This window comes from Branchiostoma lanceolatum, chromosome 9 (assembly GCF_035083965.1).
Source record: "Branchiostoma lanceolatum isolate klBraLanc5 chromosome 9, klBraLanc5.hap2, whole genome shotgun sequence".
In the NCBI taxonomy this organism is placed as follows: domain Eukaryota; kingdom Metazoa; phylum Chordata; class Leptocardii; order Amphioxiformes; family Branchiostomatidae; genus Branchiostoma; species Branchiostoma lanceolatum.
Window position 1 is genome coordinate 22,138,068 of NC_089730.1, and position 21,054 is coordinate 22,159,121.

Consider the following 21,054-nt stretch of genomic DNA (forward strand, 5'->3'; position numbering starts at 1 on the left):
CATCTTAAACATCCCCTGAAGATATGTCCCTTCTTAGACCCGGCCATCCTTGTGATGTCTACCTTTTCTAAGACATCTCCAGAGATACTGCTTCTTATACCAGAAGTGTTTCTGCCATCTTTAAGACTATAAAATCCTCTACAATTGGCCTCCTTAGCTATGTTGTCTTTGATACGTCGATGAGGGTTAGACATCCAGGTAGTAAGATATGCGCAGTAACAGCTACTCAAGCAACTGGATAGATTTAGATCTAAATCTATCCAGACCTTAATCTATCCAGCTGTTTTCTTGCAAATTTTGTCTTCAGGAGATTTTTCCTGAGCTCATTGAGAATTACCCAGATCACTAAGAACATGGTTTATCTTGAAGTTTGCCTTTTATCCTATGGAATATAGGAGGTTCTTTGTACACAACCAGGTATAGTTCTCACCTGCTAACGTTTCGATGTCTATCAGACACCTTCTTCAGAGCTTCTGACTGGAGTGCTGTTTCATCGGCTACTTATAGCGGTGAGAAACAGTACTCCAGTCAGAAGCTCTGAAGAAGGTGTCTGATTATTAAGACATCGAAACGTCAGCAGGTGAGAACTATACCTGGTTGTGTACAAAGAACCTCCTATATCCTATATTCTACCAACCTGATGAAATTATTTTCGGATGCCTTTTATCCTTTTCAAACATTTTAGTCATTCTTTTATCTCGACAGCTAAAGCCACTAGACTTTGGTAGTTCTAGGTTAAATAGTTCTAAAGTTGTTAAATTTGATGACGTGATTATTGTTAACATTCTTCCATGTTACTCTGTGTCATCACAGTATTTTACGTTTCTGAGGAAGAACTTGTACTATGTTCATGTATGTCTGTTTTTAAGGCAACATCAATTCACTTTGTTGTCTCTCAGACGTTTCTGCGCAAAATTTCATCAAGAGGAGATGAAAGCAGAGGCCTGGGAGTAAAGCTTGACTCTGACTTTATTCACACCTTGAAACTGCGTGAACCAAGGTACAGACTTTCCCTCAGACTCTGTTTTCATGTTGATCCTAAAGTTCAGTGTTACTTTTTTTATACTAGAACCAACGAAGTGAATTGTAGCTGTGGCCTGGTTATTGTGGCAATACTTCAACAAGTTCGCACAGTGTGTCACCTTTTTTTTGTAATTTACCTTTAGTTTACCTAGAGCCCCATCCTCATGCCTGGGGTCAGGGACTATCGTGGCATCCAGTTCTTTGTAACAAATACCTGTAAACTACATGTAAAGTAGCAAACGCACCTCTTACAGTGTAACAGTCTACATGTATATTTGCCACATTTTTGCCACTTTCGGTAATCCCAAACATGTATCAAGTTACATTAACCAGCTGAGTCAGACATGTTAATAACAATTTTGTTACTTTTACTTTTAAGATGATTTTGTTCATATTTCATTCATGAATTTGCTGATTATCTCTTGCTTTTGATTATGTTTTATTAGTTATTCAAAATATTTGGGAATTTTTCACTGCAAAAAGTTATTCTGCAAGTAATACTTTACAGGGAAGATTTGAACACTGAAAGTGAGAAAGTTAGATAGGATTTTTCCTGAGCTGCTTGTATGAAACCGTACATGTGCAGGGGGATTGTACTTGGGGAACTTCAGTTTTGGTTACAAACAAAATTCTGGTAATTTCAATACAACTTCTTACAAATTTAATGTTTGATTTTTGAATACAAAATAGAAAAAAATCCTCCCGACGGAAACATGGTTTTGATGAAATGTGGCGAGCAACAACCCAAGATCAACCTTTTCAGCGAGTAAAATGGAGAATTAGTCTTGAAACAATTATAGTAGACAAAGTTCTAATTTATTTTAACCTCTCAGCTCTGTTTAATTTCTCTAAGATTGTGCTTTTAACATTAATTTCACCCGAAAGTCTGCTCTATTTGATTGTTCTTCATCTTTGGAGACGCAGGATATTTTACATTATTATTTACCTGTACATAAAGCGATGAAGGTCATGAGATATGACAATAAATGAAGGAAACTGACTGGTCTGAAGTACATGTGTGTTGTTTTCAAACATGGCTCACACATACTTGTATACACACACCCATACTTAAACACAATTGTACTCAAACACACACCTATGCACACATATCCACACCCAGGCGCATGCACACACACGCACACTCATACACAAACATACACACAGACCTGCACACACGACTCATAATTAAGCACACACCCTCCTACTCATACGCACACACTCGCACACACACGCACGTTTATGCACACACTCGCACACACACACTCTACACGTTTATGCACACACTCGCACACACTCTACACGTTTATGCACACACTCGCACACACACGCACGTTTATGCACACTCGCACACACTCTACACGTTTATGCACACACTCGCACACACACACTCCACACGTTTATGCACACACTCGCACACACACACACAATCCACATGTTTATGCACACACTCGCACACACACACTCCACATGTTTATGCACACACAGACGTACAGAGTCACACAGACAGACACACAGACAAAAGAACGGTACTACCTTTCCTTGATAGGAAATAACACCACAGCAGCCCGTCTGTTTCGTACTAAAATAGTTCAGATCTTTATTGAAAAGAAAACTTTAGCCTGGCGATCAGGTCCTTTTTCACACGCAAGCAATCGTCACCCATCATTTCCTACTCCTACAGAACAGCCAGCACAAAACACAGGAGAGCCAGGCTATCCGGGCCACACCAAAACTATCTGGTGGTTCTGGGATTCACGTGCACTGGAAGCTCAACATGAAAACAGAGTCTGAGGGGAAAGTTTTAGACTCTACCAGTCTCCCCCGGTCGCTGGGAAAATAGTAGAAATTGGCCAAATAGAGTCAAATGTTTGAAGGGAGTCAGCTACGGAGATAGGGTCAAATTGGCAACCGAGGAGACTGTGAAAAGTCGGCGAGAATAAAGGCAATAAAATTAATCCGCTCATTTTCTGTACAAAGGTAGTCAAACTCTATTTGGCCAATTTCTACTATTTTCCCAGCGACCGGGGGAAACTGGTAGAGTCAAGGAAAGTCTGCACCTTGGTGCACTCAGTTTTAGAACTTGAATATAGTCCAGGGCTACGTTTGTGAAGGTTAGACATCCAGGTAACCCATATATAAAGAGAATTCAAACTCTACAACTGGATACGAATTCGGAGATTTGTTTCCGGACGTTTCGAGTGACATCCATCACTCTTCTTCAGCGTCACTAAAGTGAACTAGCAGAACTAACCAGTCCTTATTTACAATAACTAACAAAAACGGTTTTACATGGCAAATCACACAGTCATGCATAAGACGTATTGAAATGTAAAACAAGATCTGGAAGGTTCCTATGGTAAGACAACACCACAAGAGTGATGGATGTCACTCGAAACGTCCGGAAATAAATCTCCGAATTCGTATCCAGTTGTAGAGTTTGAATTCTCTTTACATATAGTCCAGAGCTGTCTCCAGGACCCATCCTTCTGTCCCGGGACGGAAATTTGCTTGTTGGGCCGGGAAAAAATTTAACCCCTTCCGTCCGAAAAATATCAATTTCATGAGATAAAACTGATGAAAATGTATTTCTTAGCTTAAAATGACAAATTCACCAATGAAAATTTAAAAAATCGGCTCCCAAACAACGAGGGGGACAGAAAAAAAAAAAGCTGAAGACAGCCCTGATATAGACAGAATCAAGTTTTCCTCCCAGTACTCAGTTTTCATCTGGACATTTGCTAAATTTTTTGTTGGAATATCCGAGAACCGATGACATGACTTGATGTGGCCTGACCTGGTAATAAAAGCCTTACAGAGTCTAGAACACCAGAAACTTTACAGGACAAGAACGGTATTGCTTCAGAACAAATACAACCTATCTACGACCTCGCAAATCAAGTCTAACTAAAAAAGGCACCTTTCTTCAACATGTACATTATAAGGGTTCGACTCCATTCTTTGCTGGAAATCATGATCGAGAGAACTTAAGGAATTTTTCAACTTTTAGTTTCTCTTCAGTACAGGAGAAAACGGACTTGGTAGGACCTGAAGGCAGCTGTAGTAACTGTTATAGGCCTTCAGTAACTGTCAGTAACTGACACCTTTAGTAACTGTCAGTAACTGTTACACCTTCAGTCCTCGTGCCCTAACATTGCAGCATAGTCACAAGCTGGAAGCTTCGGCGGTAAGCAGGGAAGTTCTACAGTGGACTTCACAAAGCGTGTGCTAGTCACATAGCAGTGTGCTAGTCACATGTAGGTGTGCTAGTCACATAGCAGTGTGCTAGTCACATGTAGGCGTGCTAGTCACATAGCAGTGTGCTAGTCACATGTAGGTCTGCTAGTAGCAGTGTGCTAGTCACCCAGTGATGTGCTAGTCCCATAGTGGTGTGCTATTCACAGTGGTGCGCTAGTCAGAGAATCATGCTAGTCACATAGCAGTATGCTAGTCATGTAGCAGTATGCTAGTCATACAGCAGTGTGCTAGTCGCAGCAACATGCTAGTCACATAGCGATGCAATCAGCACACCGTAGTACAGTCAGTCTGACCTTCCAAACACACCTGGTTCTACCCAGTGTTGAAGTCTCCGAATGGGTCCTATCTGAGGATTGTCCGTCTGAATTCTAGACATGTTGTCTTAGACTTAGGGCTGTAAAGAATCGGCTGTTTTGTCTAAATCTTTAACAATGTTCCTCTGATAGACTGCAACCAAACAGGATAACGTTAAGGATTGAACGGTAATGAGACTCCATCACAAAAACAGCTTCTGGATTTACCAGTTTATCAGAATTACACGATAAACTGAGAATTAACTTTTAGCATGTCGATCAGGTAATACGGAATCTAGGTTTTCAAAAGTGACAGAAACGTAACGCCAAAAGTCGTTTTCAGACTACGACGCTGGGCGACAAGAGGTGTGTTTGAGATGAGACTGGCGTTACCGGCGGCACCAGAGACCAGAGATGCATCAGGCCCACTACTAGACTGCAACAAGGGGGACTACATGTCCGCTGTAAAGGTCCATAGCCTTGTTTTGAGGCTGTAGGGGCAGTGGTTTGTTATCCACTGTGTCCAGGGCGCACTACCAGACGGAGTGCAGTGCTTTGTTGTAGTCCTACCAGACGGAGCTCAGTGCTTTGTTGTAGTCCTACCAGACGGAGCGCAGTGCTTTGTAGTCCTACCAGACGGAGTGGAGCGCTTTGTTGTAGTCCTGATTCTTCAGAACCAGGTTTGAAGGAAATGGGTGCTTTTCCCTCTGGCCTTATTTGGGAAAGTGGAACAAATATACAAAATATGCTTCATACTACATGTAGAAAAATCAGGAATTGATTCTGTTGAAACAATTTTTAGATGAGAAAAAAGATTCCATTCCAACTGACACATGATATATGCCTACTTATTGTTCCTTCATGATGTTCAGGAAAACAATCTACTTTATGGCATGTTGTTTTCCTCGGGGGCTATTACTGACTAAAGCTGCCTTCTTCACAACGCCTGCCGATTGGTTCTCTGGTCTCTGATGTCACTTTTCAAATCCACCAATGAGACGTTAGCTAAGTAACACTAGTGCGGCGTATATGCAGCTTAAAGCACACCTAACACAGACAGCTCCTGTCATTGGCTACACCGAGACTACATTTATACACAGTTGCAGCAGGATCTACGCTATGTCTATATCAGTACATGAGGCAACTGCAGCTACGGCGACTGCAGCTATGGCAACCGTAACTATGGCTACCGTAACTACGGCAACCATAACTACAGCGCATGCCTTTGGCACCGGCACGCTATTGGGTGTCTGCAGTCACATGACTATAACGGCGGCCATGTTGGACGGTCAAACCTGTAAGTTGCCTGGTAAATTTGAATCTGTGCCATGTGATTATGGCGTAGTGCTAAACGTCTGCCATATCTGTGGTGCACTTATGGTTTAACCACCCAACATGGCTGCCGTGACGTCACCTGCTGACTCCCTATTGCTTATATCGGACACGTCGTGCGCAGGGGGGGGGGGGGGGGGGGTCGGTAAAGTCAGCTGTGTGGTTCTCGACACTGTCATCCAACCAGTCTGCAGTACCAACAGCAGCCACAGGAGGCGCTGCTGCTGTCTCATGGCTGACCGCTGCAATCACTTGTCTAAAAACAGCCCTTTTTTTATTGCCGCCTGACTTTTAAATATTTCTTTAAACTTGCTGAAAACCACACAACGCCCTTGACCTGACCTTGTGACATATTTGAGGTTAGGTATGACACCGTGACAGGTTCTTTTGTGACTAAGATCAAGTTTTTTGCTATGTTCACCTACAAATCCTGCTATTTCTGGCCTTTTTGCATAATAAATAAAGCAACAAACACTTCATGAGGCTGGCGAGATCAGAACACACCTGTCCTGCAAATTGCCTGTTCTAAATTCATTAGTCATACAAGTATTAAAAAACAATATCTTTCACTGAAGTCTCTGACTGAAAGTAATTAAAATCTATAAAAACTAATTGAAACGAAGAAATTTTCCACATGGTTTACTAATACGATCTAGAAGAAAGATAAGCTATAATTTCTTATCTATGGTCAAAACACACTCAATGGGGGAAAACACACCTTATAAAATACATTCAACTCAATTTTGTCAAAATATAAAAGTGCAAACTTTGAATAAATCTAAATTTCAGCTCTTCTTGGTTTAGCTGCAAACCTGGACGGTAAAGGCAAAACACCTTGAGTTTTTCTTATTGTTTCTTGCAACTTAAAGAAAGTTTCTAAACAAACAAACAAACAAATAATTTCCTGTCATGTCTGTTAGAATACCATGGCCATGACAGACATTGTATCTGAACTTAAAGTCATCATACTTTAACTAAAAACCTATCGCATAGTGTTTCAACCAGTTTCCATGGAAACGGACTGATAATGGCTTCCTGTGCAGTGGAGAGAAGTCGGTACCATATATTTTTGTTTTGACAATGTACATCATATATCTCACCGTGCGTGATGAGCTGTCAGCAGTGCTATTGCAGCAGGCATTACGTATTGCGTGACGGGCCACCCCAATTCACTTCGCTGGTTCTCGGTTTTAGAAAAAAAATCCTGAACTAGAAAAAAATCAACTTGGAAACAGAGTCTGAGGAACTTTAACTCTGTACCTTTGAGCACACAATTTCTGTGAGATTTTCTCCTAACATTTACTAATTACAAATCTTACAAGAAAATGGCCGAGAACCGATGAAATAAATTGGTGCAGCCCAGAAGCTCTTGAGTGCAGCGGGAGGGGGGCAAGCGTCTTTGCTATTGCATGAACTTATGTCTAATATGTACACTTATATATATATATATATATTTATATATATATCCACATCTTGCCTAGCCTATATCCTAATATTTAGTATTTAGAAACATGGCATATGTCAGAGTCACATGTAGAGAAAGGTTAGGGTGTCTCTCAGCATGCCCAAGGTCGGCTGTACAGAAGGTCAAAGGTCAAGGTCAGCCCCTGGTGAAGGTTGAATCTTACAAAACGTAACTGACTGACTGACCTTCTCTGAGAACTTGCTCAAAGTGTGGTCTGTTTATTTTACGACTTGTCTGACAAAGTTAGCTGCTCGGGTTCCTCCAACACACCTTAGTTAGTGGCCATTTCATCAGCGCCAAATCGAACTAACATAATCAATATTTTCTCATCATTGTTTGAGTACAAAAAACACATTTGCCAGCAGGCGCATGATTAACTACTCTGAAGCCCTGTGTGAAACTCCCAGACAGCCGAGGGACAGGTCGAAGTTCTTACAACTGAAAGGTTTTCAGCCCGAACCCTGGACATGCTGAGCGGCACACGATGAGTTAGTCAGACGTGATGAACCTGCCTGCAGTACCAACTGCACCTGCAAGGGGCGCTGCTCACATTCTCTGCAGTACTGATGGCAGCTGCCAGGAGAGCTGCTCATAGCTGCAGTTCCAACTGCACCTACCAGGGGCGCTGCTCTATATTGTCTGCAATGCCGACAGCATCTGCCAGGAGTGATGCTCATAGCTGCAGTTCTGACAGCAGCTGCAAGGACAGCTGCTCATGTTTCCTGCAGTAACAACTGCGACTGCCAGGAGAGCTGCTCACCAAGTGCAGTACCAACGGCAGGTGCCAGGGGTGGTGTGCAGTTAAAATCACTGCTGTTCTAACAGCGGCCACTGGAAGCACTGCCGCACCAGGGCTCTAGGCTGACCACTTCAGTGACTTGTCCTGCAGCAGTGTGGAAGGGCGCCCCTGGCAGACACAGTTGGTACTGCAGGCAGGTTCACCAGGTCAGCTATGACTTGTCCTGCAGCAGTGTGGAACAGCGCCTCTGGTAGACACAGTTGGTACTGCAGGCAGCTTCACCAGGTCAGCTATGACTTGTCCTGCAGCAGTGTAAAACGGCGCCCCTGGCAGACACAGTTGGTACTGCAGGCAGCTTCACCAAGTCTCCAGGCTGACCACTACTATGACTTGTCCTGCAGCATGACCAGGAACTGCACATAGTCTTTGGCGGGAGTTCGGAAGGCCTGTGCGATGGCTCGCGCCGCGTCCTTGTGCTCCAGACCTTGTAGAGACTTGCCGTCAACCTCCAGGATCACATGACCTACCTGCAGGGCCCCTGATTGGTCAGCTGAGCCGCCAGGCTTCAGGAAGGAAAACAATCATTATTTCAAAAACTTAATCTGCAGAGCATGATGCATCTATCACACCTAGCATTAAACAATGTCATGAATATGAAGTTGTAACCGACTGGTTTGCAAGGGGTGTGGGGGAGACAAGGCAGCACCTTATCTAAATTAAACAGGGGGCGTCACTATCTCGGGGCGTCACTATCTCAAGCCTGTATATGACTGTCTCTTGTCACGTGGTAGTCAGCATCATCAGTCACGTGACAAGAGAACTCCAAGATGAGATTACCGGGTTGAAGAAGGGTGCATCTCGAAAGCTCCCCAAAGGTAGCAAACATTTTTCATTGTGTGTAAAGGTTGAACATTTGTCAATATAAGTTGTAATACTACAGTGAAAATACATGCAGAGTGACTGTATAGTGATGTTACACACCTGTATAGTGATGATTCTGGGCAGCGGTTGCCGGGTGTTGGCCCCGCCCTCTATCGCTATGCCCAGCGTCGGGGCGACTTTTGGCACTGTGACTAGGTAGGGGTGGTTCACACTGGGGCTGGAGACCTGGGGACAGAATCAATCAATCAATAAGTCATTCAATTAATCAATAAATAAACAAATCTGAGTACAGAAATCACACTGGGGTTTGAAACTTGAGAAAGTCAATCAATCGATCAATCAATGTAGCAATAGTCAATCAATTGATCAATTAATCAACCCCCCCCACTCACCATGGATTCTGCGGGACTGTCTCCCCTCGGCGTTCCTGTGCCGTTAACCATGTCCATTCTCGGCGGCGGCGGTGGGGGCTGCTGGGGCTTAACCGGGGGTGACGACCTCTGACCTCTGTCCCTCTCGTTCCACTGGGTGGGTGACCCCTGCCCTCTGTCCCTGTCTGGCAGGTCGTTGTGTCTGTCGTCCTCCGGTCTTCTTTGATTGACGTCTTCTTCTTGCAGCCCATTGGTCATCTGCGCAGGCGCCCTGCCAAATTTGGGCGCAGTGTCTGGCGCCTCCCTCCCATTGGTCAGTCTTGGTGGGGTTTCCACGGCGGCAGAGTGGAAGGAGGAGTCGGGAGTTTCGTTAGCGGTCTGGAATGAGGTTTCGCGGAGCGTGGAGTCGTCTCCGCTGTCGTATGCGTGTTCATGAACCTCCCTGATGGTGACGGGGTTAGGCGATATGGTCACACTGGAGACACAAGGGGAGAGCAGGTTAGCGGGGTGGTGAGGGGAACGTCTGTTAGAGACCAGGGAACGTCTGTGAGAGACCTAACCTCGCTGATGGTGACGGGGTTAGGCGATATGGTCACACTGGAGACACAAGGGGAGAGCAGGTTAGCGGGGTGGTGAGGGGAACGTCTGTTAGAGACCAGGGAACGTCTGTTAGAGACCAGGGAACGTCTGTAAGAGACCAGGGAACGTCTGTGAGAGACCAGGGAACGTCTGTGAGAGACCAGGGAAGGTCTGTGAGAGACCAGGGAACGTCTGTGAGAGACCAGGGAACGTCTGTTATAGACCAGGGAACGTCTGTTATAGACCAGGGAACGTCTGTGAGAGACCAGGGAACGTCAGTTAGAGACCAGGGAAAGTCTGTGAGAGACCAGGGAACGTCTGTGAGAGACCAGGGAACGTCTGTTAGAGGCCTAACCTCGCTGTTGGTGACGGGGTTAGGCGATATGGTCACACTGGAGACACAAGGGGAGAGTGGGTTAGCGGGGTGGTGAGGGAAACGTCTGTTAGAGACCAGGGAACGTCTGTGAGAGACCAGGGAACGTCTGTTAGAGACCAGGGAACGTCTGTGAGAGACCTAACCTCGCTGATGGTGACGGGGTTAGGCGATATGGTCACACTGGAGACACAAGGGGAGAGTGGGTTAGCGGGGTGGTGAGGGGAATGTCTGTTAGAGACCAGGGAACGTCTGTTAGAGACCAGGGAACGTCTGTTAGAGACCAGGGAACATCTATTAGAGACCTAACCTCGCTGTTGGTGACGGGGTTAGGTCATCTGATATGGTCACACTGACTGGATACACAAGTGTTGAGTGGGTTAGCAGGGTGAAGGGAACGTCGGTTAGAGACCATGAGTTGAAATGCAGGATTCTGACACACAGCTGGAATAGCGAGATGGTGGAGCTGATAACCATGCATTAGTAACTAACCCCACTGACAGTCTGAGAGAGTATCTTAAAACTGTCCACATGGCTTGCAAATCAAAGTAATAGGGAGGTCTCACACAGGAGTTTGAAAGCTGGTCTCATACATGAGTTCATGGCTGAAATGGCGTATACTAGTCTCACAGTTAAGATCATGGTCCCATACATACATACATACAAATGGATTTGAGCCAGTATGCATTAGAAATGAAGGGGTATCACATAGGAGTTTAAACATGACACATGCATAACTGAAAAAGGAGGTCTCTGAGATACTGCACACTCTGGGAGTTCTAGAGACCTAGCCTGACATGCATATACATGTAACAGTCAGGCGGTCTCACACATGAGTTTTTGGGTAACATCATGTATTTAGAATTAGGTATCACACAGGAGTTCATGGCTGACATGACATGCATTAGTAGGGGGAAGGTCTCACAAATAAGTTTCTGGGTGACATCATGTCTTTGGCATGAGTTATCACACAGAAGTTCACGGCTGACACGACATGCACCAGTAAGGGTCAGGTCTGACAGGAGTTATAATGATGGTCTCACACATGAGTTTATTGCTTACATGACATGCAGTAGTAAAGGAGGAGGTCTCATGCAGGGGTTTACTGATGACATGCATTACTGAGGGTCTCACACAGGAGTTTAAGGGGCGGAGAAGTGAGGCGACACATTTACCTCTTCTTCTTGCTGCATTCACACGGGGAGGAGCAAGCACCAAGCAGAACCATGCAAAACAAAAGGCATCAGTTAACCAAACGCATCGCATGGGGACATGGAGCATTTGTCAATCTGACTACAGCGTTGTTACATGTAGGTGTGGCGAGGTACAATCTGAACAACATTGTTAAATGTGTGTGTCGAGAGGTACAATCTGAACAACATTGTTACATGTGGGTGTCGAGAGGTACAATCTGAACAACATTGTTACATGTGGGTGTGGCGAGGTACAATCTGAACAATATTGTTACATGTAGGGACTGTGGCGAGGTAGAAGGAGACATGTCTCAATCTGCACAATAAAGTTACATGCGGGTGTGGTGAGGTAGAAGGAGACTGTGATATGTGATGTCTCAATCTGCACAATAAAGTTACATGTGGGTGTGGTGAGGTAGAAGGAGACATGTCTCAATCTGCACAATAATGTTACATGTGGGTGTGGTAAGTTGAGACATGTCTCAATCTGCATAACAATGTTACATGTGGGTGTGGCGAGGTGAATGCAGGGAGACATGTCTCAATCTGAAGAACAATGTTACAATGTCATGTTGGTTGTGGCATTGTGGTGAAAAAGGGGAGTTGGCAACAGGTGGGTTGGTGTGTGTAGCAGACATTTATTAACTACAAGGTTAGAAATCTTTATAAATCTATAATTATTGTAATTTTAAAAGAGTGTCCTGTTTACCATAATTGCGTCTGTTATAGATAGTTCTAATTCAGTTATATTTTTCAACAGAGGACAGATATGTACAAGACCGCTTATGGGGAAAATGGAGAAATTTTACTTCTCTAATTGAGTCCTTTAAGGAGACCTTTAATTTGGAGACTTCCAAAATCTGGCATCAAAACTTGCATCCGAGATGTCATCAAAGAAATAGGAGTCAGTGGCAGATACAGGAACTTAGAGATAAACATTGGTTAGAGACCAGTGAACTTCTGTTAGAGACCAGTAAACAATTCTGTTAGAGACCGTTGAACTTCTGTTAGAGATCAGTGAACTTGTGTTAGAGACCAAGGAACTTCCGTTTATTAATAGAGACCAGGGAACTTCTGTTAGAGACCTGGCTCACAAGAGGAACATCTGTTAAAGACCAGTGTACTTCTGTTAGAGACCAGTAAACTTCTGTTAGAGACCATTGAACTTCTGTTAGATACCTCACTCACAGCAGAAACTTCTGTTAGAGACCATTGAACTTCTGTTAGAGACCGTTGAACTTCTGTTCTGTTAGACACCACTTAACTTCTGTTAGAGTCCAGTAAACTTCTGTTAGAGACCTGACACACAGGTACTCACAGGAGGAATTTTTCCGCCAGGCCTGACCAGAAACGCGACCAACACTGGGCCAGACGCCCGAGTGTCGTCCTGAGCCGCAATGGGGAGAAATCAAAAATTTTCTTTTGGCTTTTGGGTCACGAAGACAACAAGATTTTTGTTCTTTCTTTATTTTCTTCACAAGGGATGAGACCAAAACTTACTATGCCTGTGTGGGTTACTGATTTTCTGGGGAAGGTTGGTCTTTACTGAGTCAAGGGGAAGAAACTGTCTCTATATGGAAGATTAGCGTTGTAAGGACTGTTCCATTCTACATCCAAGGGGGACAATGGTGTCAAGGCAACATTATCACTTCACAAAAGACAGTTTAAAAAGTTTGAGCTATAATTAATATTAGAAGATAACAGACCAGAAGGGATCCCACACAAAAATGGACTAATCTAAAATAAAAGTTTTACTGCATCCCCCCATGGAATCCAGAATGGAACAGTCTGTTGGAGTATTTCCCGTGTGGGCATGTCTTAATAGACAAAAAATAAATCAATAAATAATCCCACCTCTCTTTGCTGCCGTTGTTACTGTTGAGCGTCAAGTCCACCCCGCTGTCCTCACTGACACTGGACTGCTGTCCCAGGTCCTTCCCTGGCTTCAACGCACTCTGTAAACAAACAAACAAACAAACAAGTAAATACGTTATGTAAACTACTGCTGTACGGCTACAGTAATGGTGCTGTACATACTGATTAATTACTGACAGTCACATTACTAGTAGTAGTAGTAGTAGTAGTAGTAGTAGTAGAATGGTTTATTCAATTTCCTCAGAAAAACAACAACCTGATCGCGGCCTAACGGCCGAATTGTCAGCTTGTTTACATATACCAATGTCTACATAACAGATTAAAATTGTCTACATGTAGAAGATTATACCATTAAAATATTGTTGTGGCTGAATATTGTAAAATCTAATATTCTATTTGTCCTTTGCTTAGATAGGGTTACAACGTCTCCAGTCCATTCAAAAGCCTAATCATAGCTGGGATAGCACTTGACAGATAGCGCTTCGTTCCAGTTGGGTGTTGGTACTGGGTACAGTTACGGAGCTGTCGTCCATGTTGTTGTGCACGTGTAGGAGGTAGCCACTTGGAGAATCGGGGAGACTTTGCAGCTTTAACGGCGAAGTCCATGCATAGATGATGTCTCCGAGCTGCTAGACGTTCAAGTCCGAGATGTTGTAGGGCTTCAGTGTAAGTCGTGTACTGTCTTCCCATCATCATTCGACAGGCCCTTCTCTGCACCCGCTCGAGCGCCGTTGACTGCTTCTGGGTCAGTGCCGAACCCCAGCAAGGGGCGGCGTATTCCAATAAGGGTCGTATGTACCCGCAGTAAATGGTGTTAAGGTCTGCGATGGGTACTCCAGAACAACGTAGCCTGCTGATGACGACCAACCTTTTGCTGCTCTTGGATACCATGATTTCCACCTGGTCATCCCACTTCAGGTCAGAGCGGATGTGGAGCCCTAGCAACCTGGCATGTGTAATGGTGTCTAGAACCTGTCCTGCAAGAGTCAGTACTGGTAGTTGTAAGGGTGTGCGCACAAACGAGAAGTGCATCGCCTTACATTTCTTGGGATTTAGTGACATGTGGTTCTCAGCAGACCAGTTGTCAAGGTTGGTAAGGTCGGATTGGAGTGATGTCCGTGTAGAGATTTGCCTGATCTCTCCGAGGTTGAAATCATCGACGTACTTCCAGTGTGAATTGTCCGTAACTGGTCTGACATCGTTAATCATGGCCAGGAATACAAGTGGCCCCATCAGGGTACCCTGGGCTATTCCACACGTCAGGTGTTCCTACTGCGACAATGTTCCCTGGTAGCGAACACACTGCCTGCGGTTGGAGACGAAGTTGCACACCCAAGGAATCAGGGATGGTCTTGCTCCGAGGCCTACGAGCTTACTGATGGCTGTTGTGTGGCAGACCCGATCAAAGGCCTTGGAAAAATCCGTTAGGATCAGGGTGCCCACTGTGGCTTTGTTTTCCGCTCCCTTGTAAAAGAAGTTGAGTAGATCAACGACACAGTGAGTTGTGGAACATGCCTTCATATCGCCGAATTGTTTCGGGTCAACTCGGGGCAAGATATCGGACATGATCCAGGCCGAGACAAAGCTTTCGCAGATCTTCGCGAATTGTGCGGTGGGTGACACAGGGCGGATCTTATCAATGTCGGCTGGTAGTTCTTTTGGAACCGGAACGACAATGGCTTCTTTCCATTGTGCTGGTACTTTGCCTTCCCTGAGGGATGAGTTCAGAATGTCCGTCATTGGAGTCGATAGCTCATAAGCGAATTCCTTTATGAGTTTAGGCGGTACTTCGTCCGGACCTGGAGCTTTAGAGACCTTTATACGTGTCAGGCGGTGGTACATGTCCCATATGCTTACTTGGGGAGGTAGAGTGGCAGGTAAGTAAGCTGGTAGTTGACTACGGTCAAGTGGGCTCAGTGCCTGGCAGATAGCTGACAAATGTTTGTTGATAGCGTTTGCTATTCCTGCCCTGTTGTGCAGTTGTAAGCCTGGTACATGGATCGTTGTGGAGGGAGCAGACCAGTTTGCCAAGCGTCTGATGGACTTGTGCCATTCCGACGGGTCAGTCTTCTTCATGTGTTCTATGTGGTTCTTGTAGTATGATTTCTTTCCTCGTAGGATGTCCCTTGCAATCTTATTCCGAAGGAACCTGTAGAGAGTCCCTTGACCGCGACGGTGAGCCCGCTGTCTCTTGGTGATCAGATTTTTGAGTGCGGCAGTGAACCAAGGCTTGTATTTGTGGTGCAGTTTTGCTTTCTTTTGAGGGAAGAATTTGTCCATTGCTTCGTGGAGGGTGCGGTAGAACGCTGTTGTCTTGCTGTCTACGGTGGTTTCGTCGAGCACCTCATTCCAATTATGTGTTGTGATCCACCGCCCGAATGCACGAAGACTAGAGTCCGGCATGGGGCGTACAAGCACATACTTGGTCTTGTTCGGCGTCTTCGGACAGACCTTCGGTTCCCACCAGACTGCATTGTGATCGCTGTTTCCAATAGGACTAGTCACAACCGGAACTTTGTAATAGGAGTTCAGATTGGTTATTACCACATCTAGTGTTACATCCCCTCGGGTTGGGGAGTTGACCACCTGCCGGAGTTGGTGGGCCAACAGGAGTGGCTTATGGTCCAATCGGTTGTAGTCTCCCGCAAATATCAACCCTGTATCAGGGTGCATTGCTCTCAACATGTCAGTTGTTGTGACTAGGTGCTCTACCAGGAGGTCTTGGTGTTTGGAATTAGGTGGTATATATGTTGCATAAAGTTTAGGCTGAGTATCTAAAGCGGGTATCTCACTGGACTTGTGGCACGATGGCAATCGAGCAATTTGACAACACTCAACGATGTTCATTGATAAAAAATTTTTGAATGCTCTGTGGGCTTTGTTGTCTTTTTCGTCATACTAGTAAGTTTTGCATGATGTTCCCATAAAAAAGTCAAGGGTATCAAAAATTCAATTAAGGTTTCAGCAAGGCCGCCGACATGCCACAGTCCCCTGAGATCCCGATCATGGAACACCGAATCCACCTCCCAGCGGCTCTCCTGTTAAAGTGACCTCAGTCCAGACCTCAGCATGTAACTAAGCGTTTGCTTATTTGTTTGTTTGTTTACCTTATTAGTGCCGGCCCTGTTGAAGTGCACTTTGGCCTGAACCTTCTGTAACCTTGTTTGTTTGCTTGTATGTTTGTTTGTTTGTTTGTTTGTTTGTTTGTTTACCTTGTTCGCTCCTGCCCCGTTGAAGTGCACCTCTGCCTGAACCTTCTGCTTCCCGTCCGGCCGGGGAGGGGGGGCGTGGGAGGGGGGCGGCGGCGGCTCGAACTCCTCAGGGGTGGGGATCTCCATGGAGATCTCCGGGCCAACGGACTCATCCAAGTAGTCATCCTGCAGGGGGGTGAGGAAATGGGGTTTAACATTGCAAGCATTATGATGGAATCTTTCAAAACCTAAAATTGAAGCATCCACTTAGACCAAAACCTCTTTAAACCTATCATCATAGTTGTATCAACTGAAGAAACACAGAGAGTTCACAAGCGTACCAGGTTGAAGTCCGGCAGGCCCTGGGTGTCGTCGTTGATGTGGCCGATCAGCACCTCCACGGAGCCCTCAGCATCGTGCTTTAGCTGCAACACAAACAGCAGGGTCAACAAACGCTGGGGGTCAAAGGTCACACTGCAGATCACAGGTCAGGTAGCATTAAAGGTCGCAGGTTAACTAACACTAAATGTCATGGATCAACTAACACTAAATGTCATGGATCAACTAACACTAAATGTCATGGATCAACTAACACTAAATGTTATGGATCAACTTACACTGACTCATGAGTTCATTAGAAACCTGAGTTTTAGTGGGTTATAGGTCGTACCTTGACATTAGGTGGGAATTCATTAGGGACCTTGGGTCAGGGGTGATAGGTCATAAATTGACATCAGGTGGGAGCTCATTAGGGGCCTGAGGTCAGGGGTGAAAGGCCATACCTTGACATTAGGTGGGAGTTCATTAGGTACGATGGGTCCGGGGTGATAGGTCATAAATTGACATTAGGTGGGAGTTCTTCAGGGGCCTGAGGTCAGGGGTGAAAGGTCGTACCTTGACATTAGGTGGGAGTTCATTAGGGACCTGAGGAGGGGTGATAGGTCGTGACCCTGCCTCGTTCAAAGACTCCTGCAGAAACACACACCATATAAGGAATTAGTAGTTTTCATGACTGATGTTTGTTTTGCTGTTTGGTGCTTTTTAAAAGCAGTTTTTGCTGTTTGGTACTTTAATAACAGTTACTGCTTTAATCAACAAAATATTCATGAATGAAGACAGATAACTTTCATGACTCTGGTAGAGTTGAAGGGATCTTGGGGGATGAATTTTTGCGACAAAAAAACAGCACAGAAGGATGAGTTGTGAAGGCAGATGTTGGTGGCTGTTGGAAGAGTTATGCTCAGATGACAACGATTGACTCATAATGGTTCTGCTCCTGTAGCAGAGTTGTTTCTACTGTTACAGTTCCGCTCCTGTAGCAGAGTTGTTTCTACTGTAACAGTTTTACTGTTACAAGCTTCAGGCCTATGGTGTAAATTTAAACAATTGCGATGGGTCATCTGAGATTGTGCATGGGGTTACAATGTACCTGGCCTGATTATGGCTCTGCATGGGGGTTACCTGGCCTGAACTATGGCTCTGTATGGGGGTTACCTGGCCTAAGGATCTTAAAGGGATTACCTGTTGGTACTGGAGATGGTACTTACTCTAGCAGAGCTGTTGGTACTGGAGATGGTACTTACTCTAGCAGAGCTGTTGGTACTGGAGATGGTACTTATTCTAGCAGAGCTGTTGGTACTGGAGATGGTACTTACTCTAGCAGAGCTGGAGGTGCGAACACTGTTGGTACTTGAGATGGTACTTACTCTGGCAGAGCTGTTGGTACTGGAGATGGTACTTACTCTAGCAGAACTGTTGGTACTGGAGATGGTACTTACTCTAGCAGAGCTGTTGGTACTGGAGATGGTACTTACTCTAGCAGAGCTGTTGGTACTGGAGATGGTACTTACTCTAGCAGAGCTGTTGGTACTGGAGACGGTACTTACTCTAGCAGAGCTGTTGGTACTGGAGATGGTACTTACTCTAGCAGAGCTGGAGGTGCGAACACTGTTGGTACTTGAGATGGTACTTACTCTGGCAGAGCTGTTGGTACTGGAGATGGTACTTACTCTAGCAGAACTGTTGGTACTGGAGATGGTACTTACTCTAGCAGAACTGTTGGTACTGGAGATGGTACTTACTCTAGAAGAGCTGTTGGTACTGGAGATGGTACTTACTCTAGCAGAGCTGTTGGTACTGAAGATGGTACTTACTCTAGCAGAACTGTAGGTACTGGAGATGGTGCTTACTCTAGCAGAGCTGTAGGTACTGGAGATGGTACTTACTCTAGCAGAGCTGTTGGTACTGGAGATGGTGCTTACTCTAGCAGAACTGTAGGTACTGGAGATGGTGCTTACTCTAGCAGAACTGGAGGTACTGGAGATGGTACTTACTCTAGCAGAGCTGTAGGTACTGGAGATGGTACTTACTCTAGCAGAGCTGTTGGTACTGGAGATGGTACTTACTCTAGCAGAGCTGTTGGTACTGAAGATGGTGCTTACTCTAGCAGAACTGTAGGTACTGGAGATGGTGCTTACTCTAGCAGAACTGGAGGTACTGGAGATGGTACTTACTCTAGCAGAGCTGTAGGTACTGGAGATGGTACTTACTCTAGCAGAGCTGTTGGTACTGGAGATGGTACTTACTCTAGAAGAGCTGTTGGTACTTGAGATGGTACTTACTCTAGCAGAGCTGTTGGTACTTGAGATGGTACTTACTCTAGCAGAACTGGAGGTACTGGAGATGGTACTTACTCTAGAAGAGCTGTTGGTACTGGAGACGGTACTTACTCTAGCAGAGCTGTTAGTACTGGAGATGGTGCTTACTCTAGCAGAACTGGAGGTACTGAAGATGGTACTTACTCTAGCAGAACTGGAGGTACTTGAGATGGTACTTACTCTAGCAGAGCTGTTGGTACTGGAGACGGTACTTACTCTAGCAGAGCTGTTGGTACTGGAGATGGTACTTACTCTAGCAGAGCTGGAGGTGCGAACACTGTTGGTACTTGAGATGGTACTTACTCTGGCAGAGCTGTTGGTACTGGAGATGGTACTTACTCTAGCAGAACTGTTGGTACTGGAGATGGTACTTACTCTAGCAGAACTGTTGGTACTGGAGATGGTACTTACTCTAGAAGAGCTGTTGGTACTGGAGATGGTACTTACTCTAGCAGAGCTGTTGGTACTGAAGATGGTGCTTACTCTAGCAGAGCTGTAGGTACTGGAGATGGTACTTACTCTAGCAGAGCTGTTGGTACTGGAGATGGTACTTACTCTAGCAGAACTGTTGGTACTTGAGATGGTACTTACTCTAGCAGAGCTGTAGGTACTTGAGATGGTACTTACTCTAGCAGAACTGGAGGTACTGGAGATGGTGCTTACTCTAGCAGAACTGGAGGTACTGAAGATGGTACTTACTCTAGCAGAACTGGAGGTACTTGAGATGGTACTTACTCTAGCAGAGCTGTTGGTACTGGAGACGGTACTTACTCTAGCAGAGCTGTTGGTACTTGAGATGGTACTTACTCTAGCAGAGCTGTAGGTACTTGAGATGGTACTTACTCTAGCAGAACTGGAGGTACTGGAGATGGTGCTTACTCTAGCAGAACTGGAGGTACTGAAGATGGTGCTTACTCTAGCAGAACTGTAGGTACTGGAGATGGTGCTTACTCTAGCAGAACTGTAGGTACTGGAGATGGTGCTTACTCTAGCAGAACTGGAGGTACAGGAGATGGTACTTACTCTAGCAGAACTGGAGGTACAGGAGATGGTACTTACTCTAGAAGAGCTGTTGGTACTGGAGATGGTACTTACTCTAGCAGAGCTGTTGGTACTTGAGACGGTACTTACTCTAGCAGAGCTGTTGGTACTTGAGATGGTACTTACTCTAGCAGAGCTGTTGGTACTGGAGACGGTACTTACTCTAGCAGAGCTGTTGGTACTTGAGATGGTACTTACTCTAGCAGAGCTGTTGGTACTGGAGACGGTACTTACTCTAGCAGAGCTGTTAGTACTGAAGATGGTGCTTACTCTAGCAGAGCTGTTGGTACTGGAGACGGTACTTACTCTAGCAGAGCTGTTGGTACTGGAGATGGTACTTACTCTAGCAGAACTGTAGGTACTGGAGATGGTGCTTACTCTAGCAGAGCTGTTGGTACTGGAGATGGTGCTTACTCTAGCAGAACTGTAGGTACTGGAGATGGTGCTTACTCTAGCAGAACTGGAGGTACAGGAGATGGTACTTACTCTAGAAGAGCTGTTGGTACTGGAGATGGTACTTACTCTAGCAGAGCTGTTGGTACTTGAGACGGTACTTACTCTAGCAGAACTGGAGGTACTGGAGATGGTACTTACTCTAGAAGAGCTGTTGGTACTGGAGACGGTACTTACTCTAGCAGAGCTGTTGGTACTGGAGATGGTGCTTACTCTAGCAGAGCTGTTGGTACTTGAGATGGTACTTACTCTAGCAGAACTGGAGGTACTGAAGATGGTACTTACTCTAGCAGAACTGGAGGTACTTGAGATGGTACTTACTCTAGCAAAGA

General features: G+C 45.2%; 1 protein-coding gene across 8 annotated transcripts in view; it reads right to left on the bottom strand.

The window, feature by feature from the left end:
- Nucleotides 1-6,382: 6,382 nt before the first annotated feature.
- LOC136441312 (whirlin-like) overlaps nucleotides 6,383-21,054 on the bottom strand; it is a 36,531-nt gene continuing 21,859 nt past the window's right edge. For 4 of the 8 annotated variants that reach the window (XM_066437532.1, XM_066437529.1, XM_066437531.1 and 1 more), the window contains 7 exons: nucleotides 17,466-17,540; nucleotides 16,913-16,996; nucleotides 16,593-16,757; nucleotides 13,360-13,460; nucleotides 9,382-9,835; nucleotides 9,089-9,214; nucleotides 6,383-8,670 (listed from right to left, as the gene is read on the bottom strand). In XM_066437532.1, coding sequence (XP_066293629.1) covers nucleotides 8,491-8,670; nucleotides 9,089-9,214; nucleotides 9,382-9,835; nucleotides 13,360-13,460; nucleotides 16,593-16,757; nucleotides 16,913-16,996; nucleotides 17,466-17,540 — 1,185 coding nt within the window. In that variant the 3' untranslated portion in view covers nucleotides 6,383-8,490. Of the gene's footprint in view, nucleotides 8,671-9,088; nucleotides 9,215-9,381; nucleotides 9,836-9,920; nucleotides 9,958-10,215; nucleotides 10,496-10,952; nucleotides 11,500-13,359; nucleotides 13,461-16,592; nucleotides 16,758-16,912; nucleotides 16,997-17,465; nucleotides 17,541-21,054 lie in introns of those variants that run through there. The other 4 variants (XM_066437528.1, XM_066437530.1, XM_066437533.1 and 1 more) reach the window with 4 other exon arrangements.